A 26,864-nucleotide genomic window follows, 5' to 3' on the forward strand; every position below is an offset into this window, starting at 1 on the left:
CCATAAATTATTATTATTATTATTATTATTATTATTATTATAGCAAAAATATATATTATAATAATATTTATAGACTCGACCATAGCTAGTACAAGTCCCACTTCTATACTAACTATGACATGACAAAATCACAATTACATTGTTACTGACGCAAGCAGGAAAAAAATCCATCAAGCTGGCGATAATCGTCGAGAAGAAAAATCTATCATGTGTCAATTTCACTGATAAACTGCCGACACGCAATGAACAGAAACTTATTGCTGAGAAGTACAAGATGTGATTCATTTGAATAAGAGAAGGTTTTTGGTTACCGGGAAACAGGAAAAAAGGCATAAAGTACCAGGTAAACTAAAAAGCTGGGTTTTTTTTTCTGTCTTTGAGCAACCGTTATTACCTGCTACGTACTGCAATGCCGACAACGAGTTCTGTATTGATAAAATAACAGTAGTGCGTTTCTATAGCACGCCTCAAATGAACTCTTTTTTCTATTTTATTTATTAACAATTTTTCTTGTTATGTTAGAGTTTTGAAGAAGAATTGACTATGTCTAGCTAAAAAAAAGACTGACATTGAAAGAGATGTATACGTAGTGAAAGAGGGGAGAGGCAAAAAGAATAAGGGTAGTGCTATCAGCAAATGATCAAAGCAGCTGGTAGAAGGAATCCACTTTGTTGAAGTACTCAGAGTTCACTGACTTTGCAGCAGATAAGTATCAAAAAACGAAACTTTTGTAAGTAGACAAAAATTTCACTTTTTGAAAATATAGTTTAATTCATAATATCAATCGAAATAATAATATTTTGTTTTCAAAATATGCGGATACGTATGGACATGGTCTTAGTACAAAGGCGGCGGTGTTGCGAGATAAATTATATGCGCGTTTCTCAAAAGTTTCAGGTGCAAAAGGATAAAGTAGCTCTATTTTTTCGTAACATTATGTCGCCAGAAAGAAAGATACCTCCCCGCTCAATTCAACCTAGAAACTCTGGCGAAAAATTGTCATGAAACATTATTTCAGCAAACAGAAGCATACAAGTTCCATCTAAAAGATTCACCATTAGACGCTGTACATGGTTTGCGTATTGCTCCATCGGAGTATAAGAACCAAACTCAAAAGTAAACGCATAAAAAAACGATAAACAAAAGCACTAAGAAACGAAGAAAGAAAAAGTAGAAGAAGAAGTAGAAGAAAAAGATACCTATTTTAACTGGCCATCGTCTATAATTTATTTCACAGCTTGTCGAGAAAAGATGGATTTTTCCTGTTACTGTAGCTTGATAATTTTTACCGTAACCATGACGACAACAGCTCAAGGTAATTATAAAACAAATTACTGTAAAACAGGTTTGTGTGTGTGTGTTTCGTTGAGTGTTTACTCATTTTGTGGAAGGGGATATAACATTTGTTGGTTACTTGGTTGGTCGGTCGGTCGGTTGGTTGGTTGGTTGGTTGGTTGGTTGGTTGGTTGGTTGGTTGGTTGGTTGGTTGGTTGGTTGGTTGGTTATTTGGTTGGTTGGTTGGTTGGTCGGTTGGTTGGTTATTTGGTTGGTCGGTTGGTCGGTCGGTTGGTTGGTTGGTTGGTCGGTTGGTTGGTTGGTTGGTTGGTTGGTTATTTGGTTGGTTGGTCGGTTGGTTGGTTACTTGGTTGGTCGGTCGGTCGGTTGGTTGGTTGGTTGGTTGGTTGGTTGGTTATTTGGTTGGTTGGTTGGTTGGTCGGTTGGTTGGTTATTTGGTTGGTCGGTTGGTCGGTCGGTTGGTTGGTCGGTCGGTTGGTTGGTTATTTGGTTGGTCGGTCGGTCGGTTGGTTGGTTGGTCGGTTGGTTGGTTGGTCGTGCTTTCTTCTGTTTTATTTATTTTCAAGTTTATATATTTGTCGTGTTTTGTATAGCCCTTTTGTTTATATTCTTTTTACACGTATTTTGTTTTCTTCCATCCCTAGCTTTGTGTCCATCACCTTGTTATTGCTATTACTACAAAATATATTATGTCACTTATTGCAATGGAAAAGGATTAACATTGAATCCGAATGAAACGTTTGATCATAAAACCCATTACTTGTAAGTACAAAAAACTTAAAAAATCAAACTATAGTTTCAGCTACCTAATATTAAAGTTCCAGATGAATCATAATTATCTCGCATCTCTCGATGACGCCTGATTCACCCCAGGAGTGAAATACTTCCCTAAGTAATGGAAGCCGAACAAAATGGAAAAGAGCCGGAATTAGAAAAGAACAAAATAAATGACAAATCGTGGGTGATATTTAAGAAAGAACGGCGCCTGGCTTACCATAGACGAACCTAACCAAAGGGGTAGTGTTCCCTTTCGCACAGTCTAGAAAAAGATGTTAACAAACCACTGTTTTTCCTGATTTTAGATACCTGATCAATAATACAATGACGTCAGTACCAGAAGGGATCTTCGATAACACGAAGAATCTTCTCCTCTTGTGGGTTTTAAAATAAAGAAAGCTATAATTTCATTCGTTAACGTCAGGTATAGAGCGTTTTCACTCACGTGAGAAGGCAGCCATATTGGTGTAACGAAAAAAAAAAAGAAACTTTCTGCACAGTTTTGGCATAAATATGTATTGTTTTGGTAGACCAATATGGCCGCTGTGACATCACGTGAAAACGCTTTAGAGCAGTTTTCGTAAGACTGTGAAAAGCTCAAGGCGCGAACACGGTCATGACATGGCAAGGGATACGCCAGACCAATCACATTGCTCGATCATTTAGTCTCCATCCAATGAAATACCCGGAAAACGGCACCCATACGACGCGGACACACTAACGGTACTGCCTGACCAATCACATTGCTCGAGAAAAAAATCAGCCAATTAAAATTCTAGAAAATATCACGGTCAATGGACGCTTACGGCACTGAGCTTTTCACAGTCATGCAAAAACTGTTCTAATAATATACAGTCAGAAATATTCTGCTTAATACAAGACTTTGTTTATTGAATGTGCTTGAAACAAACAACGCCATTTGCTAAGTCAGTACTCAGGATGTTAAATAACAAAGAGATGGGAGCACTTGAGAAAGTATTTGCATTTCTAATAGACTATTTCCAAGTTTCGTTTACGCTTTTATAAAAATCAGTTAAGAAACTCAGGTTAGGGCAGTGTTAATTAAGAAACCAGTGTACTTCTTTATTATTATTATTATTATTATATAGTTATTATAGTACGCTCGCGCTGATTGGTCGAAAACTGTGCTTTGTTAGTGAACGGATAACAGTGCTGACGCTATTCGTGCGCGCAAAGTGCTGCTAGATCCTGATGCGACAGTCTTTCTTTTTGCGTAAATATATTAAATACCGAATTAAAATTAGTAACTATATCATAAAACGAATAGAACAGCTTTTTCCGTGGTCCATTCAGTAATAAAGCACTTAGAAGCGCCGTAAGCGCTCAACATTTATTTTATGCTTCCGTCACTTCCTGCGGGCTTTGTCACTGAATGGAGCACTGTTTTATTTATTAAACTGTCTTGCTATACTTTCTCCGTAACCAGCGGTTGATCTCCCTGGTTTCTGTATTCGTACCACCACCCTTCTTTAGCACAATTTTGGTTCTTTGGAATTCTTCGCCAGGTTTGCTTCTCCACTTCTCAAGCAGGAGCACATTGGGACCACCAATCATAAAATGATAGAATTGCTTGTTTTTCTTATTGAAGGTCTTTCGTTGGGAATCAATTGAGCTCACTGCCAAATGGACTGTTTCAAAACAACAAATTTCTTGCAGTGCTGTAAGTGGAGAGAGAAGTATTTTGGGGTTAAAAAATAACTTGCAAATGCATTATTTAGAGAATCGTTACTGTAATCATCCACTATCCATACATCAATCCAATATATGTCCATCTATTTATCCATCCATCCATCCATCCATCCATCCATCCATCCATCCATCCATCCATCCACCCACCCACCCACCCACCCACCCACCCATCCACCCATTATCCATCCATCCATCCGTCCGTCCGTCCGTCCGTCCGTCCGTCCGTCCGTCCGTCCGTCCGTCCGTCCGTCCGTCCGTCCGTCCTTTTTAGTGTTCTTCCCAAATCATTTCCTAATCACGCTAACCTTTTGTTTGGATCTTTTTTTAGGAATTTAGAAAGAAATGAACTGAAGTCGCTACCCATGGGAATCTTTGATCACAACCAGGACATCGTGTACCTGTGAGTAAAGTAATACATGAAATGTTTTGGTTAGTGTCATAATCGATAATCATCATCATCATCACTATTATCATCATCATCATCATCACTATTATCATCATCATCATCATCACTATTATCATCATCATCATCACTATTATCATCATCATCATCATCACTATTATCATCATCATCATCACTATTATCATCATCATCACCATCACTATTATCATCATCATCACCATCACTATTATCATCATCATTGATAAGCATATCATCATTGATGTACACCATCACCATTATCGCCATCATCATCATTATATCTTCATCATCATCGTTGATACATCATGCATGCATCGATACAAATTATCGACATCGTCTTTGCCATCATAATCATCACCATCACATCCTCATCGATACGCATCCTCATCCTCATCATCGTCATCGTCATCATTATCATCAAATTAATCATCGATAATTTTCAACATTCTGAACATCTTCACCATTAGCATCACATCCTCATCGATACGTATCCTCATCATCATCATCATCGATCATCTTCATCATCATCCTCATCACCAACATCTTCATCCCCATCATCATCATCATCATCATCATCATCACCATCGCATCTTTATTTTCATCATTATCATCGTCACCACTACCACCACCATCATATTATCATCGATGATCGTCATTATCGTGATCATCATAATTATCAATATTATGACTATTCCCAGGTATTTAAACAAGAATCAGTTAACTTCATTGCTTGCTGGAATACTTCGCAACAACCGAAAACTCTACTACTTGTGAGTACTTTCAACATCCTGGCTAAGTATCTTCCTCTCTTTTGTCATAAAATATTTATCATTTGGAAATTACCTAACATACTAGGATTCATATTTAATTTATTATATCGGTGTTACATTTTATCGCAAACATGTCTAACAGGTCATTTTCCTTTGCGTTTCATCCTGTATCATGCATTCTTGGAGTAATTCAACGTTCAGCAGGTTTCTCTTTGGTTTAAAACACCGTAAGGAGTCTTGCACTTTTTCTCTTCAGGAATTTAAGTATCAATCAACTGAAATCTTTGCCTGAAGGAATCTTTGATGCTCACCAAAATCTCGCTTATTTGTAAGTATTCTCTACTTTCACATCCCCATAATGCCTTGAGTCTTTGGGGGGCAACCAATCAAAAAACTGTCCCAAATTGAAAGGTTACTTGATTGAATTTATACTATACCTGCTTTTATCTGAACAATACTGATTATCAGTTTATTCCAAGTAATTTTTGCGTGTACAGATCATCAAGAGTTTTGGTCTTACAGAAAATGTATTGACTTACGAAAAAATGTTTAAAATTTACCTTAAACGTCTTCAAGCTTCTATCTTTTTCTCTTTTTTACTTCTTCATTTTATTTTTGGATACCAAACAAGGTATTGTCAATATTGTCTGATCAGCCTTCAGCAAAATAAGTGGGTTTTTACCCTTTGGTTACCCCCCAAAGACGCAAAGTATTATGGGGATGTCGACATTGTAGTGGCTAAAACCTCGATTTTTCTTTTAGAGGGAATTTGTAATTCGTGCAATATAACAACAACAAATTAAAACATCGGTGCGTGTGATGTGGCACATGGAACTTGGAACTTTTAATCACTAACTCGTAGTCTTCAACATGCACGAATTTCTTTTTCGTATATTCTGTTTTCCCATTTCAGACCACGTTTCATTCCCTAGAGTATCATTCCTTTGTTTTACGGATGCGCATGACAAGACACATGAATCTGGATGCAACTCAAACAAACAATCTTAATCTCGAGAGAATGACACGTGGTTTGAAATAGGAAAACATTACGCCCAAGGTAAAGAGGACTATTATCGTTTCTATATTATCCATGATATGAGGATACATTCTTATCTGCTTTCTATTACAGATATTTGTTTGGCAATCACTTGATTTCGCTACCGGCTGGAATCTTTCATAACAACCCAAAACTCTCTGCTTTGTGAGTAATGACTGAAAGTTCAACCATGGCAGCATTTTTATAGAAACATTTCCTTAAATGAATAGAAAATCTCGCGTAGCACGCGCCGTGCTTTTCCTAAGCTGCTTGCTTGTTCATGCTTTATAACTGAACACAGCAAAGCAAACAGCAAAGCAAACAGCAAAGCAAACAGCAAAGCAAACAGCAAAGCAAGCAAGTTTTGTTTCTTTTATGAAATAAAAGTACGAAAGTGAACTTTGAACAAATGAATGATTTGAAATAGTAATGAAGAAATAGAAAGCGCGCGCGCGTGCTGTGTGCAGTTATAAAGCACGCGGGGGTTGGCAGAACATGGAAAAAGTGATAGGAGAAGCACGACGCGTAGTGGAGTGCTTCTCGACACTTCTCGAGTGTTATGCCAATCGTCCTCAAGTGCTTCATAACTCCACACACTACAGCAAGAAAGGTTTTTTATTTCTTTTAAAGAATACTATGTTTCTTACTTCTAAATGTTACTTATGGAAACTGACTTCCATGGAATCTATTTCAGGGCCTTGGATAATAATCGCTTAAAGTCGTTGTCCATTGATCTCCTTAACAACAACACATTTCTGAAATCACTGTAAGTCCATATAGCTCTAAAAAAAATGAAGACTGGAAAAACCGGTTTGAGAAGGTTGTTTCTTCCCTCATCCCTTCCTCAATTTACGTCATTCGCCTCACACAACGACTAATTTGTTTCCCTGTTCGCTCTTTCTTTTTCTTATTCTTCCGTAATTGTGGAGGGATGTAAGGTGATCTTACAGCGGTTTTCGATATTCTGCGAACTCAGACATTTCAACGGCTTGTTATGAAGTTGTTTTTTCGCTGCCGCCAGTCAAGAACATAAAAGGTACCGACTGATTACTTTTAATTGTCGGCAGCCAAAAACCAAATTTCAGGGTGAAGCTTGCAACTACCGAGGTTGTACAATATCGAAAATTGCAGTAATATTTGAGCTCGCACTAACAATACTGACACTATCCCTACAAACACCTTTGCTTACAGACTATATGCCTTCATTCTTTGATTTCCTTTCTTACGCAATATCATTGACCTAATTTAATCAAACAGATTTTGCCCCCTCTGGATTTTGATTGGTTATAAAATGTTCAGATATTCAATTCCTATAACCGTATTATATGTATTGTTGCTCACAGTTCATTGGATAATAATCAACTAACGTCACTGCCTCCAGGATTCTTTGATAGAAGTAAATTGCTCAGGGGATTGTACGTTCAAGGATTTATTGCACAATTGTCATAGGAGTATCTATTAAATAATAAGTTTAAAATGTTATTTATTTTATTTTATTATTATTTATTAGATTGTTATTAGTATTTTTAATCTCTATTTATTTCATTATTTTTATTAAAATTTATTTTAGTGTTTTTTATTTTATCATAGAGGTATTTATTTTTCAAAGTTTTTCAAAAAATTGCAGTATAAAACACGCATTTACACTACATATTTTTATACGATTTTACTGAGTCGTCTGCTACTAATACCAATATACCAATAATTTTCTGTTCCTTTATGCAGGTCTTTAAATGGGAATCATCTGGATTCATTGTCTGATGGGATTTTTAATAACAACGAACAGCTCAAAGATTTGTAGGTATTTATGACCTAGAAAGTAAAAGGAGGTGCTGATGTACCTTAAGTCATTTAAAATATCCTTAATAAATGTTTACGCATTTTCTTGACTAGCTGCTTTGCGAAACTTTGTAGTCTTTATTCGTTCTTGTTTTCTTCCTTTTTTTTTTTTTTTTTTTTTCTTTTACTTTTTTTTTTTTTTTCGTTTTACTTTTCTTTCCTTTTTCTTCCCTTTTTTCCTTTTTTGAATTCATTCCCACTCCTCTCTTTACCGCCTCTCTTCTTTTTGCCATTTCTTTTAATCAATTTTCCTTTATCTTTCTTTTAGGCATCTACATTTGAATCGACTGACTTCTTTGCCAGATGGGATTTTTCGTAACAACCAACATCTTACTAAAGTGTAAGTATGGAAAATTTTCCTCTTATTCTAGAAAACCAGCAGTTCAGTCTCTCTTCTTCGCCTTGCTGTCACGTGACAACGGTAACCAGTAGAACGCTAGCCTCTTCTGCATAATTAGCCGAGTTTTCCATTGTTGCTAAGATACAAGTTGTCTCTTTAAAGGAAGTTGCCCATAGAAATGATGTAATTTTTGATGATATGAAAACCGAACATTTTACATGCCATATAAAAGAGTAGTAGCAAGGCATTACAATTCCAAAGCTGCTGGATTAACGGAGATTACTGGCTCTGTTTTTCAGGTATTTAACTTCCAATCCGATAGCGTTCCTTCGTCCTGGTGTTTTTCGTAATAATGGCCAACTCAGTGTACTGTGAGTGCAAGGAAAACAAATATTGTTAAATTATCTTAGCAATATTTGGGGCATTCTGTGGTAAATGTAAATGTGACTGATAGATGTATAATTCCTCATAGAGTGAAGTCATTAAACCCGTGAAATAGATATTTGACTAACACCCTTTTTAAGCTTTTTCTTTTGTGTCTATTTGACTATTACACGTTGACTAGTAATTTTTGTTTCACGGGTTACTGCGATTTCCAGTCACACGCGACCAACTAGACCTTCATCACAAACGAAGAAAAATTGAGTTTTCGTGGACGTCAATCAAAAGGGTTTCTATCATTTCTATTGGTTTCTACACCGGGACTGATGTGAATACTCACGTGTACACGTGCAAAAGTGCAAAACCCGTTGCCCTTAGGCCCTGACTAAACGAGGGAACATGTTTCCCTAAATGTTTCCTAAGGTGGCAAAGCTGTTAGGAAACAACGGGGAACAATGTTTCCATGCGTCTTGGAGACATGAAATGTTTCTGTCGCATAGTAAAAACATTTTTTGCGTTTTTTTTCAGTCCCCCTCTGCCATACAATATGAATGCAACCTTAGTACCTATAGAGAGCTTATACTATACTTAGTATTATCATAGTAGTCAGTGGTGGAATGTCTTGTTCCCAAGATCGATGCCGGGCGTTATTTGTGGGCCTCGGTTTTAAGACACATAAGGGTCGTGTCAATCAAACGTCGAAATTGTCGTTCACATGGTCCGCACGCACTGAAAGCAATAGAATAGGGGGCCTTCTTTGATTTTAATAGGTTCGGCTCATGTGAAGTTCAACTTTTGTATTCGGACAGAAGTAAGCTGGAATTTATTCAAGGAAGAATATGGTTGATGAAACACAATTACACATAATTAATTAATATTTCGTTTTCAGGTTATTGAATGATATGAAGCTGAAGTCATTACCTTCCGGAATCTTTGATAACAACAAACAATTAACGACAATGTACGCTTAAATTCTTAACCTATTGTTATCAAATAATTATGTAAAAAATAGGCTACACTCTTCCTAGGCGAGGCGATCGTCATTATGTGTGAATCACAGAGCGCCGAATTGAAGAGGACTGGCAATGAATGAGTTATAAGGTTCATTACTTGATTACCGATTGGTAATATGTGAGGTTGCTGTTGCTGTTTCTCTTAAAACAAAATATATATGACTTCTGCAAATTCGTATGCTCCAGGGGTCAAGTGTGTTTAATGGCTTTAGGGTCACACTTCCTTCCCATTGATAGGTATCATATATCATATCTGTTTCTTATTGCAGTTCATTAAAGAATAATCAGCTGAAATCACTTCAAGCAGGACAATTTGATAACAATGATCAACTCAACTTACTGTAGGTCTTAAAAAAATCGCCTGTTCAACTACCTACCTACCTACCTACCTACCTACCTACCTACCTACCTACCTACCTACCTACCTACCTACCTACCTACCTACCTACCTACCGACCTGCCGACCTGCCGACCTGCCGACCTGCCGACCTGCCGACCTGCCGACCTGCCGACCTGCCGACCTGCCTACCTGCCTACCTGCCTACCAACCTACCTACCTACCTACCCTCCTACCTACCTACCCTCATACCTACCTCCATACCAACCTATACCTACCTACCTACTTACCTACCTACTTCCATGACAACCTTCTTACCACTTAATCTATCTGCTTATCAACCTATCTAACCTTCCTACCCACAAAACCTACCAGCCTACCACTTGCCCACCTAATTACCAGCTAAATAATCCTCCTTAACCTATTAACTATTTATCTATCATTGCATTCGATCATGAACTTCAACTTAAATTAAGTTTTCAACTAGCATAAATAAGGGCTTGGGGTGTTGGAGATCTAACAAACTAGCATAAAGCAATCACGCAAAAGTCGTATCATGATATATGCCTCTAGATTAAATTTAATCTGTTCTCCTTATCAGGTATTTAGAGAAAAATCAGCTTGATTCATTACCAGACGGAATCTTTAGGAACAATAAAAAATTGTATAGATTGTAAGCATTTAAACGTATTGAGCTATTACAAATCTTATATGTTATGAGAGTTTTAACAGAAACATATGGTGTCATGATATATTCATTCAGTATCTGGACCCCCTTTGACCTCATGTTCCATTCATTCAGTATCTGGACCCCCTTTGAACTCATGCTCCATTCATTCAGCATCTGGACCCCCTTTGACCTCATGTTTCATTCATTCAGTATCTGGACCCCATTTGATCTCATGTTCCATTCATTCAGTATCTAGACCCCATTTGATCTCATGTTCCATTCATTCAGTATCTGCACCCCCTTTGACCTCATGTTCCATTCATTCAGTAGTATCTGGGCCCCCTTTGACCTCATGTTCCATTCATTCAGTATCTGGACCCCCTTTGACCTCATGTTCCATTCATTCAGTATCTTTTGCGTTTTTGTTTTCTTTCAGTTTTTTTTTTTTTTTTTTTTTTTTTTTTTGTTGTTGTTGTCCATTTTGTACTGATGGTTGTGAGATCGTCAGTGCTCTGAATGGGAATGATGACAATGATAAGTGCAATGTTATATTCATGTTATTTATAGTTGTATATGTTTGTTTATCTGTGTTAAGATTTCTGAGTTACAATCCATTAAAATCGTTTCCTGCTGGAATTGCTCATTTACCCCAGCTCTACAGCTTGTAAGTATAAGATATGATATCCTTGAAGTAGAGAAATGAAGCTCTGTATCGCTATCTATTCTACACCTGTTTTGCAAGTGCTTTATTCCGAGCGGATTTATTATTTACTAAATCCTGAAATAATTTTCAACAAATAAAGTAATGTAAGAAAAACAAAGAAGCTGTTAGATCTGAAAAGCCTTTAATGAGTTTTTAGTGTAGTTCTCTTTGTCTTAGGTTTGTTTATAAGTGTTCTATAGCTTTTGTTTCGCTCTTTTCAGTCTAAGTATTTTCGTCATTGTTTCGTCATTTAGTCTTGTCCCTTAGGAGCTTTCGTACACCTTATATACGCCCTCTATGTAAATACTTAGTTAGTTGGTGCTCGCAGTTTCGTCCCTTCGTTCACAAATGTAAGTTATTCGTTTCAATAGTTCTTATCGTTTTGCAGTTTAATGTTTCGTAGTTTTTCCTATTTGTCGTACTTACTAAGTTATTTATCTATTTGATGTATTTATCCAGTCTTTACCGTACGTTTTACGTATGTGTAAGAAATAAAATCAAGAGTATGGGACAAGCAGTGCCAACAGAAGCCAAAAAGGCTTTCTTTTAAACACTTTCACATTTAATTTACGATGAAATAAGTACTGATGGATACACCTAATTGCAAGAACGTTGTCTCTTAAAAACATAACCCCCCATAAACCCAACATAAAGTTCTATTACCACAATAATTCCTACTTAACTTACATTATGATGTTTTTCTATTTCAGAGCTTATAGTACACTCAACAAAATTACTCGGCTCTGATTGGTCGAGAGGAGTACAATTATAGCGTTAATTATACTCTGTTGGAGTACCGAATTAAGTCGCTATGGCAACACGGCCAAAATAATGTCAAAACAATTATTTTCTATCATTTTGTACTTAAAAAACATAAATAATATTTTAAAGCCGTAAGAACTAATCTTTTTTATGCATTTCAGTTGCGCGATGGACTGAAAATCGGCCGCCAAATAGATAAAGATGAACGGCGTCGCTTCGCATTTTTTACTGAAATTTTGTTGAGTGAACTATAAACAAAAAATCGCACGATCTTCTCGTACAATTTGGAATTAATAGACACTCGTAATGTTTTGAAAGTTCTTTAATTGCACTCGCCTAAAGGCTCATGCAATTACAAGAACTTTCAAAGCATTACTCGTGTCTATTAATTTCCAAATTGTACTCGAGATCGTGCGATTTCCTATACAAATGCCCAATCCTTGAGTATCAATTCTTTTTCCTCCGTAACGCTCATTTGCTGCGTTACCCGATAATAATTTTCATCGAGTTAACAGTTTTATGTTATAAGCTCAGCAAGAGCAGAAGGATATCTTTTTTTCTTCTTCTGTTTTGAGAGTGATGACGTCCTGTCAACTGACCTCTGTACCTCCTGGAGCATTTCGCAACATTCTACTTGTTGACTTGTAAGTACGCAAATTAACTGTTCTAAATCTCGCGTTCTGATTGGATGTGAAGGGAGTACATTATGAGAGCACAACGCACGCGCGCGCACTTTCTACTTTTTCATTCGTATCCAAAATAACAGTTACAAAAGCAAACACTTGCTTGATGTGCTGTGTGGAGTCATAAAACACTTGGGGATTACATACGCGTCATACTTTTCCTTACACTTCTCGTGCATTATAACTACACATAACACGCGCGGGCGTTTTCTATTTCTTCAATAAATTCTTTCGAACTTGTTAACATGTCAAGCCCATAGCTTTATAAACTACTAGCTAAAAACCAACAAACAAATCAATGCCCAACAATATATTCGTTTACCAACATAAAACATAACACATGATTATAATGTATATATTGAAATGAAATGAATTTTAATTGAAATATGTTGATAATGATATGTATTATGGGCATGTTTTATTACTCACTCTTATTCATGAAATAGTAATTCTTTTCTTAATTTTATTTTTTGAGTCAAATTTTTATATTGTAAAGCGTCTTTGAACTTAAGGATATCGACGCTATATAAATTATTCCTTATCATTATTATTGTTATTATTATTATTGTTATTATTATTATTGTTATCATTATTATTGTTATTATTATTATTGTTATTATTATTATTATGCCCTCGTGTTACTTTGCTTCTCGGCCAACCGTTTTTGTGTGTTGCCTTTTATCCATTCCATTTCTCATCTTCGGACTTTATCAGTCGATATCCCAGCAGCCACAAGGAGTTTATTTACTAAGTTTCTTCAAATTTGAATTGAGAAAAATATTAAAGATATTTCATCGGCGAAGATATATTAAAAAAAAGCTTTTTACACTTCGTTTGAGAGAATTAAACAAGAGAACCAACACTTAACCATGATCAATACTGAATATGTTATGATTTTTTTTTAGAGAATTGAGTAGAAATCAGTTGAAGTTTTTACCCGATGGTCTTCTGGACAACAACATATATCTCCAATTTTTGTAGGTTATCTGACTGACTGACTGACTGACTGACTGACTGACGGACTGACTGACTGACGGACTGACGGACTGACGGACTGACGGACTGACGGACTGACGGACTGACGGACTGACGGACTGACGGACTGACGGACTGACGGACTGACGGACTGACGGACTGACGGACTGACGGACTGACGGACTGACGGACTGACGGACTGACGGACTGACGGACTGACGGACTGACGGACTGACGGACTGACGGACTGACGGACTGACGGACTGACGGACTGACGGACTGACGGACTGACGGACTGACGGACTGACGGACTGACGGACTGACGGACTGACGGACTGACGGACTGACGGACTGACGGACTGACGGACTGACGGACTGACGGACTGACGGACTGACGGACTGACGGACTGACGGACTGACGGACTGACGGACTGACGGACTGACGGACTGACGGACTGACGGACTGACGGACTGACGGACTGACGGACTAAATGAATGAATGAATGAAAGAATGAATGAATGAATGAATGAATGATTACTTATCCTACTCATTCATTCATTTTGTTTCAGAAATTTGCGTAGTAATTACTTAACCTACCTTCCTGAAGATCTTCTGAAAAACAACACAGTTCTGGAATTTGTGTAGGTGTAATTTCAGATTAATTAACTTTTTTACTTCTTGCGCATTGGCGTGCTGCCTTTCCGAACTTGGCAATCTACTTACATACCTGGTTTCTGATTTTCTTTAATGTCTGTGCTTGTCCTATAGAGATCTTGGCGACAATAAGTTATCTACATTACCTGAAAAGATTTTCAAAAACAACCCAAAACTTTCTACTCTGTAAGTCCTGTTCAATTTAAACAAGGGCGGTAGGGCAAAAATTGGTGGTTTTTTAGCCGTTAGACTCTGTCACATTGGTGTTTTTTTAGCCGTTTAAACTGTTACCTATCTGTTCTGTTATGTGCTGGCTTGAGTTTTTCAGTTTTCCCGTCTATATACGCCAAAAATACTGCTGTGACCAACGGTTTAATCGTACGTAACGAACTGCTGTATCCTATACCTGCCTCGTGACCGCTTATGTAAGCGTACGCGTCGGTGAATAAGTTAATGGTTATTTAGGGGATTTGGATTAACTCATTGCTCTGGTGTAGCCTCAATTTTGAGTATTCTCGACTTTCACATCCCCATAATGCCTAGCGTTTTTGGGGGGTAACCAATCTAAAAACTGTCCCTAATTGAAAGGTTTCTTAATTGAATTTATACTATACCTGCTTTTATCTGTGCAATACTGATTATCAGTTTATTCCAAGTTATTTTTGCGTGTACAGGTCATGAAGAATTTTGGTCTTACAGAAAATGTATTGACTTACGAAAAAATGTTTAAAATTTACCTTAAACGTCTTCAAGCTTCTATCTTTTTCTGTTTTTTTGGCTTCTTCATTTTATTTTTGGATACCAAACAAGGTATTTTCAACATTGTCTGATCAGCCTTCAGCAAAATAAGTGGGTTTTTACCCTCTTGTTACCCCCCCCCCCCCCCACCCCAAGACGCAGAGGATTATGGGGATGTGAAAGTCGAGAATTAAAATATTCAGAATTCTAAACCCAAAAAACTTTTTTTTTTTTTTGCATAAGATTCAGCACGTATTTTTTACAATAGGCCCTTTGCAGTGTTAACAACCACGTGTCTGTACTCGTAAGCAAAATTTTTGTTTGTATATTAAATTGGTGATTCTTTTTAGCTACTTGTAAAGAACTGAATGAAACGATGTGTAATCAGTGTGTTACGAAATGTAGTTTTATTACAATCTCTCGAAACAGGTTGTAGAAATTTTGTTTGCTCTCCAGTATATTTAACCCATGGGAATCAAGATGTTCATTCATTTGCTCTCAGTGAATTAATCACCACGTGATCACTGAGCTGCAAAGGGCCTATTCCGGAAAAACAGTCTTCGTCTTATTTGCACGGACGCCATCTAATATTTGAATAAATTAATGAAATAATCAGTTTATATGCCTTTTCCTTTTTAGGACTTTGATTTTCAATCGACTGACATATTTGCCTTCTGGAATTTTCAAGAACAATCGCCTACTCTCGTCATTGTAAATTCTCTATGTTGTTGTTTATTATCGTAGTAGAAATGTCGTCGAAGAAAACATGTTCTTATAGCAAAACAAATTATTTTATATTGTGAAAATTCGATTATATTCTGGGTTCTGACACGTGGTCGGACATGGACAAACATTACCGCCCAAGTAGAAAAGTTTTCGATCTTTTTTTATAATTTTTCCTTCTTGTCCTATGTTTCAGATTTTTGAACCACAATCAACTAAAGTCTTTACCTGACAGGTTATTGGATAACAACAAAAAACTCACGCATTTGTAAGTTGTTTTTTTTTTTTTTTTCCTTAGATAGCAAACATGGTGCACTGTGGTCTGGATTGGGTACAAAATTTTTTTCATCATGCCTCATATGGAGTTTGTTTGTACCCAAGCTAAACCACAGTGCATCATGTTTATCAAACTCAGAATAGGCCTATTCTATCTAAATGCGGATCCAGGTATTTTAGAAGGAGAGTGACTATCACTAAGGTTTTACTAGGAATTTGAGCAAAAGGGGTGTGACTGTAGTAACGATATACTGAAACATTTGAGCGGGGTGACTGTTCACCCCTTTCCCACCCCTGAATCCTCCCCTGTTATCCCATTTCATGCTAATTGTTCTTTAGAAGTTTTAATTTAAAATTCCTTGTTCATGTCTTGTCTTTACCAAATGATTTAAAAACATATATTTATATATTTTCAGAATAGTGCATAGCAATATGCTGACTAAGATGCCCGATAGAATTCTACGCAACATGACGTTGTTGAAGATATTGTAAGTTAACTAAATAAATAATAATTCGATCAATAAAAGGGATTTAGCTGATGCATTTCTACAGGGTAGCTATTAGGGCACTGCTAGAAATTCCAATAGCCCACCACGTCCGAGATATGCTTCGCTTGTCACGCAAGGATTTAATGTGAAGCTTCGTGCATAACGCTCAATGATTCGTTACAAGAGAAAAGACAATGACAATGACAATGACAATGTTTTATTTGCATCACTTTTACAAATTTTGAATTACATTCAACTATTTACCTTGAATATTAGATGAAAACTCGCTATAATAACCTATATGGGCTATACAGGACAGCAAGCTTCCAACTTATGTACAATATAACTAGGCAAGTAGATAGCAAAGCAAGAATAAGGAAAAATAAGCATATATATGTATGATATGTATATTAGTACTAATCTATGTATATTAATTAATTTAATTTAGCACGTATTGTGCGTGACAAGCGAAGCATATCTCAGAAGTGGGATATTGGAATTTAGAAGTTTCATTTTAATGAGGGAGGAAAACCGGAGAACCCCGAGAAATACCCTCGGAGAACGCGAGATGCGCCACATACGCCAAGACCGGTGGAACCAATCTCGTACCCAGAGCCTGCGGCAAAGAACAAGGGCTCTGGCATAATCCATTTTTTGATGCATGCGCAGTTTTCCGGAAGTGAAACGTAATCGATGAAAATCATGTTTTCAAATCTGCTTTGAAACAGAGTTCTGTGTTTTCTTCCGATCAAAATAAGGATTAAAAATCGGGAACATATTTTTATTATTTTCGAACCATTGGTAAGAGGCGAGCGTTCTTACCACTTTTTTTTTCTTTTTAAGAAAAGTTTGCTGATGGTTTTTTTTATGTTGCCTGTTGCCTGTTGCCTGTTGCACGATTGATGTTGCCTGTTGCCTGTTGCCTGTTGCCTGTTGCCTGTTGCCTGTTGCCTGTTGCCTGTTGCCTGTTGCCTGTTGCCTGTTGCCTGTTGCCTGTTGCCTGTTGCCTGTTGCCTGTTGCCTGTTGCCTGTTGCCTGTTGCCTGTTGCCTGTTGCCTGTTGCCTGTTGCCTGTTGCCTGTTGCCTGTTGCCTGTTGCCTGTTGCCTGTTGCCTGTTGCCTGTTGCCTGTTGCCTGTTGCCTGTTGCCTGTTGCCTGTTGCCTGTTCTGTTGCCTGTTGCCTGTTGCCTGTTGCCTGTTGCCTGTTGCCTGTTGCCTGTTGCCTGTTGCCTGTTGCCTGTTGCCTGTTGCCTGTTGCCTGTTGCCTGTTGCCTGTTGCCTGTTGCCTGTTGCCTGTTGCCTGTTGCCTGTTGCCTGTTGCCTGTTGCCTGTTGCCTGTTGCCTGTTGCCTGTTGCCTGTTTGATGTTGCATGTGGCTCAACAGCTTAAATGCATCATATTCATATGTAAATAATGTCAGCACAGAAAAGATTCTTCCTGGAAATTACAAAGACAAAGTTTGGAAAAATTCCATATCGTTGTGACCTTTCGCTGATTGTATTCACATTGACGAAAGTGCATTTATTTTCTTGGTGTGAGCATTCAACATATGCAACATGGAATCAGACCTTCGCCAGCCTTTTTTTGGATTGGCTGCATACAATCCACAGTCTTTAAGATAGTACAATATCTCCCTTCAAAGTTTCCTGCGCCATATTGAAAGGAAGCAGTGCTCCACGAACGCTGAGTTTGCAATGATAGAGACGTGGATAATTGTTCAAAGTGTTAAAAAGGTCTCTATCATTGCAAGGTCACCACCGTCCTTGCTTCGATGCAAAAGCACGGCTACCTTTAAAGATGGCGCAGGGAACTGTAAAAGGGACTATAGCACGGGATCATTAAGTTAACGACCTTACCTATTCTGTACTTCCAGAATGTATCATCATAACAGGATATCTTCCAGGACCCTAAGTCGAACATTGCTTTATGATCTGCCAAATCTTTATTCGCTGTAAGTAACTCGTAACACTCGCTTTAAGTTTCACCAAGAAAGTATACTCTCTTGGATTCATTCACTGACGTTAACTTTTGGCATTTGACAACTCAGTCCGTTTTGCTTTGGAGTTTCTTCGACTTTATTCCCAGGCGTTCACTTATGCTGTTTGTTTTTTGACATTAATCAGTTTTGCGTCGTATAACAACCTTGAATACATCCAAGATTACTCTTTTTCGAAGAGTTCGTCTCTGAGTCACGTGTAAGTTCACATTTTACATGATGGCAAGCAGTTCACGGAGTAAGGCGTTAATATTTAAATAATCTGCGTATGGTCGAACGAAATTACAATTTCTTTTCGTTCGCTCTTTTTACACCAACGAAGGAATAACTTCAGTACGTCAGTACAGGTCTAACTTTTTTTACACCGAGGCGTTTAAGTTTCCTTTTTATTCACGAAAGAGCGATACTCCAGTTTCGAGTTCTCTTTTGCTCGACCTTAACTTCAGTTGTGCGCTTGATATTCAGCAATTCAACCAAAATACGCGGCACTTTAATAATTTTGTATTCTTCCGTAGTACATACAGTCCTTACTATACGATGGGACTTTATAAAAGAAAATAACACAATTGTACGCAATCGAGGCTAAGACTGAGCATAGGCGAAATCGAAATGGGAGTATTTGTGATCTAGTCTTTTCTAGTAAATTAATATGTTTAAAAACTTTGTAATAACTTTTTTAAACAAATTTTTAATCATGGAAAATTTTTTTGAAGTGTTTAAGTAGTAGCTTTACGGGCGCACTTGAATTGCGGCGTGAACAATCGACCTCACTTGATCAACTGAAATTGTCGTGTTAGAAGCACTGCTTTGCTTGATTTACTCACCTTATTGTGGTTGATAATAGGAGAAATGACATTCAAATAATTAAAGGTATATTATTTTATTATTATTTGCAAGTCTATTGAATAACAATCAACTGAAATATATTACGAATCGGACTTTTTATGGAGCATTTCAACTAAAAGCACTGTAAGTATATTGTCTTTCATGATGAATATAAATTGGCCTTTCACAACTAAGCGTAAAAAAATAGCTTTTTAAAGTGTTTGTTCTTCATCACTTTGCATGCTTTCCAGGCTTTCCACAAGGTTGATGTTCTTTGACGGAACTCAGTCTCGCCTTTGGAGCTACAATGATTCTATCACTGACGTTCTACTCTAACTCTTTTTATATTTTATTTGCGTAAATATACTTTTATTTTTTTCTTTTCTCTTTCCTCATTTCATCTCCTTGAATAGCTTTTATAGACTTTCAATACATGCAACTTGAATTCTGTTGTTTTCGATTTGTAATCTGATTGGTTGACAACCTCGAGTTTTCACGATTAGAGTAGAACGACAGTAAATTCCCACTGATGAATCTCGAGTATTTTTTATATTTCAATGTGCAGATTAAAGTGCCTATGACCCCTAACTCAATATTTTCAGCATTGATTCTACATGAAGTGAATAGTTGAATGGTGAAATATTTTTATAGGATTTGAGTGATGCATCTTGGAGATATCAAGGTTTATACTTCCAGTATGCTATTAGCGACATCTTTGTAATTGTTGTTCCTTTTTACTCTAATAGGTTCCTAATGGCAAATCCAATCGCATACATCGCCGATGGAGCTTTCTCTTCTAATACCAAAATGGAAACACTGTACGTTTTTTCATCACCTATAAATTCTGCTTTAACAGAATAAAATAAAACAGAAAGCCATTAAAAATAATTTAAGCAAGGAATCGAGAAATGTGAGTATCAATTTCTAGCGCAAACTGTGATCATTATTGCGATAATGCGACGATTTTATAGCGATGAATCCTTGTTGGACTAATGTTTATACTTGGATATGACAAATAGTCATATTATAAAATAGCTGTTATAAATCTCGCGTTCTGATTGGTTGGAAGCTTGTTCTGTTATGAGAGCACACAGCACACACGCACTTACAGTTGCGTCATTCACATCCAAATTCATGCGACGATTTATAAAGCACTTGGGGATTGGCAGAACAATCGAGAAGTGTCGAGAGGCACACTCCGCTACGCGCCATGCTTCTCCTAACACTTCTCTCGTGTTCTGCCAACCCCCGCGTTTTCTATTTCTTTTATAAAATGCAAAGGGCGCTTGTGTCTACATAATATCACCCTTCGGTATATTAATTAGCCTGCGTACTGCTTTATAACTGCACATAGCACGCGCGCGCGTTTTCTATTACTTCAATAATGCATTTAAAATGCGATACATATTTTTACAGTTACATATTGCAAACCAACATCAAAACTGTCAACGTGAAGTGGTTTAACCTATGGTTTATTTACAAGAATCGGACAGTAGTACAAATGTAAGACGATTTTTCACCAAAGTTCACAAAGTTCACCAAACAAAACTGTTTTTATGCTTTTCCAAGTAATTCTTGGGGTGCATGTTACGCCATAGCCGCCATGTTAGTTGACGACAAAGCGTGAAACGTCATTAACTTCTCTTGTTAGATCAACCAAGATGGCGTCTGTTTTATCGTTATTGATATCTCGAGGGATTTTAATCGAGTCATGTGGTTGCACCTCAAGAATGCGACAGAAATGACATGCCTAAAGCACGAAGCAATACTAATGCCTTCCAAAGCCAAGCCATGCCACTTAGCGAAGCTTACGTGCTTGTAGATGAATAGATTACTGAACGGATATGATCATCACCACTATCATAGTTTCCCTCGTGGCATGAGATCGGCCGCTTTGGGGCGCGTTTGTAGTGGAATACGCCTTTCCAATAAACAAATAAAGAAAAAAAGGAAATGAATAGGTGTACGTGTGGGTGTGTGAAAACATGGAGTAAACCGGTTAAGTCAGCATGGGTGGTCTTCTAAGGCGTCATCCTCTCAAAAAATAAAAGCTTTGGAGCAAGGCGTCCGTGGTTCGAACCTCGCGTACGTAGCATAGTATGTGAGTTGATTTTTGGTATGAAATGTGAAATGTTACTACACTCACCCGGACGATCACATTTCACACCAAACTTCAACACCTGGGTTCAAACCATTTACTCCTGAGTTTTCTCTCCTATGCTACGAGGGCTTTTCGCTGAGTCCTCCGTTTTTGTTTTTTGTTTTGCTTTTTTTTGTTTTTTTGTTTTCTACCATCAATTCTAATTCCAACTCAGAAATAGAGGACCGTCGATGAATAATGTAAATTGGCCTGTATATGGTATATTATATTATGTATATTCATATTATCGTTCGTCTTTTTTTCATTCAAGATACACAACAAAAACTCCAGAGGCATTAACAGTAAGAGGTGATATAATATTTGGCTATAAAAGCGCAGGATTCAAATGCGTCTTTGAGGAAGAGGTTTGTGCGCCTTGTTTGTCTGGAAGCTACTTAACTTTGTCTTTAGACCAAAGTGGGTTCATCTGTACAGATTGTCCAGCAGGTAACGTAGATAAAAGAACAATAGGATTAGCCTCTTTACCGATACGGCGACCATCTTGATCTATTGTCTTAACTAAGATATTATGGGATGCCGAGGGGCGACTATTCACCATTTTCCATACATCGGTTCACTGGTCAAACACAAAGTGCTCAAGCGAGGTGCCAAGATGCTTTCAAAGGATTGTTCAAATTTGAACCTTATAACCTCGACTGAATGCTTTGTGTTTGACCAGTGAACCGATGTATGGAAAATGGTGAATACTCCAGTTTCGAGTTCTCTGTTACTCAGAGTTAGCCTCGATTTTGTGCAGAATATCAATGTCTTCTAGTAAAGGTCCGTGGAATTCAAATGTGTTTGCATTGTTGAAGTTGTGCATTGGTTACTTTACCGTAGCCAAATGAGTCTATAATCAAGAAACACAGCATTAATTTGGAACTCGAAAATGGTCTCAAATTTAGCATAATCAATGTCTTCATTGTCTTTGATTAGGTGGTTTTTACCAAGATACCATCGCTGTCTACGCTGATCAAGCATCGTACGGTAATGGATGCCAGATGTGCGACAACGGGACGTTTGTGGGGATAAGAACAGCACCAGGAAGAACAAAAGAAGACTGTAAACCATGCCCTGAGGGTACAACAAACTTTTTTTCCTCTTTATCTTTTATCTCTATTATGTTTTTATTCTCCTTATATAATGTCTAGTCTGCTTATAATTGAATTTACTGATCATGGTGCACGGACGAAACAGGTTTTTACTGACTCACGTTGCAGTATTGAATTCTAATATACAGTTTTGGCAAAAACGACGAAGACCTGGTATTCCCATCAGGTGTTGTCGTGGAAGGCAGGCTGAAATACTAATGATGCTTTACGCGGATAGCATTATTTACTCTGGGGATTCGTGTGTGTATGAAAAAACTATTTATGTAGTGTGATGTATCACAGGTAGTGGTACTCTAGTTTTCTCTCCACTGTACGTGTTTTTTTTTTAATAATTAAGACCTGGAAAGTTGCTTCCTGATTTGTTAAATGTGTTCTCGCTCTCGTCACTACGTTTGTCGTGTTTCATTATTACAGCTGATCGGTATCTACAGATTTTATAAATGGTTTGTTTGGGTCGGTCTTGAGGTAGCAATGCAAGCTTTATTGTATTCTGGGTTAGGGCTTTTGTTTTGCAGGGTATCGATTGTTTAGCTCCGGATTCATCATCCTAGGTTATTGTTTTATTGTCTTCATGCCTCAGGTGCCTCACATCAAGAAGAAAAAGTCATTTGTTTTGTTATTTTAGGAACAAACAATCGTATGTTTGCTGGATTCAGAGCCTGTCGATGCCAAGTCGGGTTTTATCGTATTGATCGCTTTGACAAGTGCTACCCTTGTCCTGACTCTGGCGTCACGTGTTTTAACGAGTCGATGACGCTGAAGGCTGGGTACTACTGGCAATGGAATTCCAAGTCAGAGAAAGATTACTACATCAACTTTACCAACAACCTACAAATCTTCGACGACAGCTATGATAGAGACCTAGTTCAGTTTAATGGATCTTTCCCCAAACATTACCAGTGTCCACGATCAGAGTCATGTCTTGGAGGACTGGACGGTGAATGTGCTGAGGGTTATACAGGTCCCTTGTGTGCTGTATGTGACAAGAAACATTACCAGCTCGTTGCAACCTGTTTCAAGTGTCCAGCTGTACACTGGCTTATTTTCCAGGTAATTCCATCTGTTTGTTTAAAGTCAAATGCTCAAGTAGACACAAATGAATAGACTAATTATATTTAGGAGCAAGCAAGATTACAGGGTGTGAAGAGGGTGGCGCTGGGAGATTTCTTTACATGTTTTCACGTCCTTTCTAGACTTCTAATGATAAAGACTGCTAAAAGATGGCACTTCGCGCGAACAAAAGTCCTTGCGCCACAACCTTTATGCTGCTAAATTCCAATTAAATCTGTGAGTTAGCGGTGCCCTGATTAAGATCAACCCAGAGGTTGTTTCAGGGTTCGGTCTGCGAGTTAGGCATGCCCTTAATATGATCAGCGCAAAGGTTGTTTAAAGGTCCGATAAAATTTGGTTAAAAGTCTGTCTACAGTCCAATGAGTGGTCCTTATATATTTTCAGATTTGTGCCATTTTCTTACTGCTCATGACCATAATCTTCGTAGTCGTCAAAGGAAAGCAGCGCAAGGCAGGAGAGACACGCTCCCTTACCGACATCATCCTTGCTCGTCTCAAGATCATCGTGTCCTTCTATCAAATCTCTTCTGGTACACTCGACGCATTCTCGTACGTTCAGTGGCCAAGTGCCTTGACTAAGATGAGTGAGTACGCCAAATTCGTTCAGCTGAACATCCTGCAAATTGCACCTCTACATTGTTTCAATTCTCGTCTTAAGATGGATGCGTACGCAGATCTTGTTATCACTTGTTCCATGACTGCTGGTGTCATTCTTGTAGCTTTGGCCTATTACCACCTGAAGCGTGCTTATCTTAGCAAAAGGGTTGGAAAATCGTCCATTCAAACTGACCTAGACACTACTAAAGAGGCCTGCTACCGTAACGTTTTCCTTTTTATTTCCGTAACTTACCCACAGACATGTTCAAAGATATTCCAAATGCTCCCTGCATCTTGCCACAAAATCTGCCAAGACAGCAGCGAACAACAATGTTCCTCCTACTTAAAGGCTGACTACTCCATAACTTGCTTTACTGACAAATACAACCAGTATGTGATACTGGCTTATGCTGCATTGATCTACCCTTTTGCAGTTCCTTTACTAACGGTAATAGTTCTGTGGAAGTATTATTACAAAAGGACTTTGGTAAAAGCTGTAAATGACTCGCGAAATAAGAATGCAAAGAGCACGGAAGGGGAGGAACAATCCAAGTCAATAGTGATGAGACATGCGATGATAGCAAACAAATGGACTCAAAACGCAAGTACTTCAAACAAGGAACAGCATGCCATCAAATCACAAGGTGAACATCTCGAAGTCATTGAAGAACCAGACTCCAACGCTGACCACAGTGCGTCTACAAAAGAGGCACCCAACCCACAACACACCCAGTTGATGATATTTGAAGAAAATAACACAAAGGAGCAAGTATTAGGAGACGGAAACCAGAAAAGAGAAAGTTCTAGTGAAACTACACCACCAATCGTCGCAGGAATGAGTTTCATATTTGAAAACTACGCAGAAAGTTGTTGGTTCTGGGAAACTATTGAGATGACCAGAAAGCTGTTGCTGATGTCTTCTTTGGCTTTGATCGGCGCAGAAGGACGAAACTCTCTTGGAGTTGCTTCTATCCTTTCAGGTAAACTTACCAATATTTACTAGTGACCAGAACTATAAATCACCCAATTGTATTCGCTTGTTCTTTCATTTACAGGCTGCTATGCCATCCTTCACGCTCACTTTATGCCGATTCCTGACAAGTTCGAGCATGCTCTTCAGTTAACGTCACTTCTGGCAACATTTGCTAACACGTGTATTGGAATGATGCTCAAGATAGACCAAAGTGCCTTGCTGGATGCTGATGCTAAGATCATGGATTCCTTGATCATCACAGTACTCTTGGTGACTGCTAATGTCATGGTTACTGCTCTTGTTGTCGGTAAGTCATACCATACTCTAGTAAGACTAGACACTGACATAAATGATGGGTATCTCTTTGTTTATCTTATATTCACAGTAAAATATGCGATTGCCATTGGTCAAAGTATATATTATCTCATCAAGAATCCTCGTTGTTCTCTCTCTTGCTGCCTGTCATTCATGCTGACTATTGATGAGGTGCAAGGTGAAGCACGAAGTATAAACGATAACGACAACGCATGGAAAATGAATACTCAGCTAAGTCAAGGAAATGACTTTGAAGGTAATTAATGCTATGCATCTATTTCTATTTACCTAAAGGACTTCTTATGTGTTAACCATCCTGCCCGTTCTTCACCTGATGGTTTGTTACTGGATTTACCCGCACGTACCGAGCTCAAACATATGGCGCTCGTTCGTTTGTTGTGGGAGCATCTTTTCTCTGCAATAGTCCCTTCACAGTTCCCTGCGCCATCTTGACAGGTAGCCGTGCCTTTGCATCTAAGCGAGACGAACCGTGAGCTTGCAATGATAGGGAACTTTTCTTAACACCTTGGACAATGTCACATGTCTCTATCATTGCAAGTTCACCGTTAGCCTCACTTCAATGCAAAGGCACGGCTACCTTTCAATTTGGCGCAGGGAACTGTGAAGGGACTATTGCTTGCTCTTAACTTATGAGCAGATTTTTCTATGTGAAGCGCGCCCAGATTTTATGGAGTTGCGCTCTAAAAGATGATGATAATGATGATTATAATGGGGATTATGATGATGATGATGATAATGATTATGGCGATGATGATGATTATTATTATTATTATGACGGGGATTATGATGTTCAAGATGATGATGATAACGTCAATAATGATGATAATGATAATAATTATGATGATTATGGTGATTATGACGGAAATGATGATGATGATTATGATGATTAGACGAGGATTATGATTGTGATGATGATGATAATGATGCGGATGATTACGATGATTATGATGGAGATGATGATGATGATGATGACGGGGATGATGATGTTGATGATGGTGATGATGATAATGATGATAATGATGATGATGTTGATGATCATGATAATTTTTTATTATTATTATTATTATTATTATTATTATTATTATTATTATTAGCGCCTGGCGTGAAAGATGTGGCAGGAGATCTAGGTTTAACCGCAGTTGAAATTGGTGACGAGGACAATGAAAATGAAAAAGACCACCAAAAACAAAAAGAGAAGAAACAAGACCATGAATAAAAACACC

The 26,864-nt window shown here is 37.9% G+C and overlaps 1 protein-coding gene across 1 annotated transcript; it reads left to right on the plus strand.

Annotated features, from left to right (window-relative positions):
- The first annotated feature begins 527 nt into the window (after window positions 1-527).
- LOC116308525 (uncharacterized) lies at window positions 528-26,864 on the plus strand. The gene is made up of 36 exons (XM_089027757.1): window positions 528-1,315; window positions 1,941-2,058; window positions 2,379-2,450; window positions 3,683-3,754; window positions 4,112-4,183; window positions 4,903-4,974; window positions 5,231-5,302; window positions 6,104-6,175; window positions 6,705-6,776; window positions 7,354-7,425; window positions 7,736-7,807; window positions 8,118-8,189; window positions 8,489-8,560; window positions 9,460-9,531; window positions 9,853-9,924; window positions 10,522-10,593; window positions 11,186-11,254; window positions 12,631-12,699; window positions 13,644-13,715; window positions 14,284-14,355; window positions 14,483-14,554; window positions 15,746-15,817; window positions 16,026-16,097; window positions 16,522-16,593; window positions 18,466-18,543; window positions 18,716-18,787; window positions 19,486-19,557; window positions 20,160-20,231; window positions 20,830-20,916; window positions 21,825-22,000; window positions 22,490-22,633; window positions 23,291-23,715; window positions 24,121-25,312; window positions 25,388-25,612; window positions 25,691-25,876; window positions 26,736-26,864. Exons 1-36 carry the CDS (start codon window positions 1,252-1,254, stop codon window positions 26,855-26,857), a joined length of 4,611 nt encoding a protein of 1,536 aa, XP_088883883.1. The 5' UTR covers window positions 528-1,251; the 3' UTR covers window positions 26,858-26,864.

This window comes from Actinia tenebrosa, unplaced genomic scaffold (assembly GCF_029948245.1).
Source record: "Actinia tenebrosa isolate PJP-AT-01 unplaced genomic scaffold, QUT_ActTen_1.0 PGA_scaffold11__36_contigs__length_13525064, whole genome shotgun sequence".
NCBI classification, from domain to species: domain Eukaryota; kingdom Metazoa; phylum Cnidaria; class Anthozoa; order Actiniaria; family Actiniidae; genus Actinia; species Actinia tenebrosa.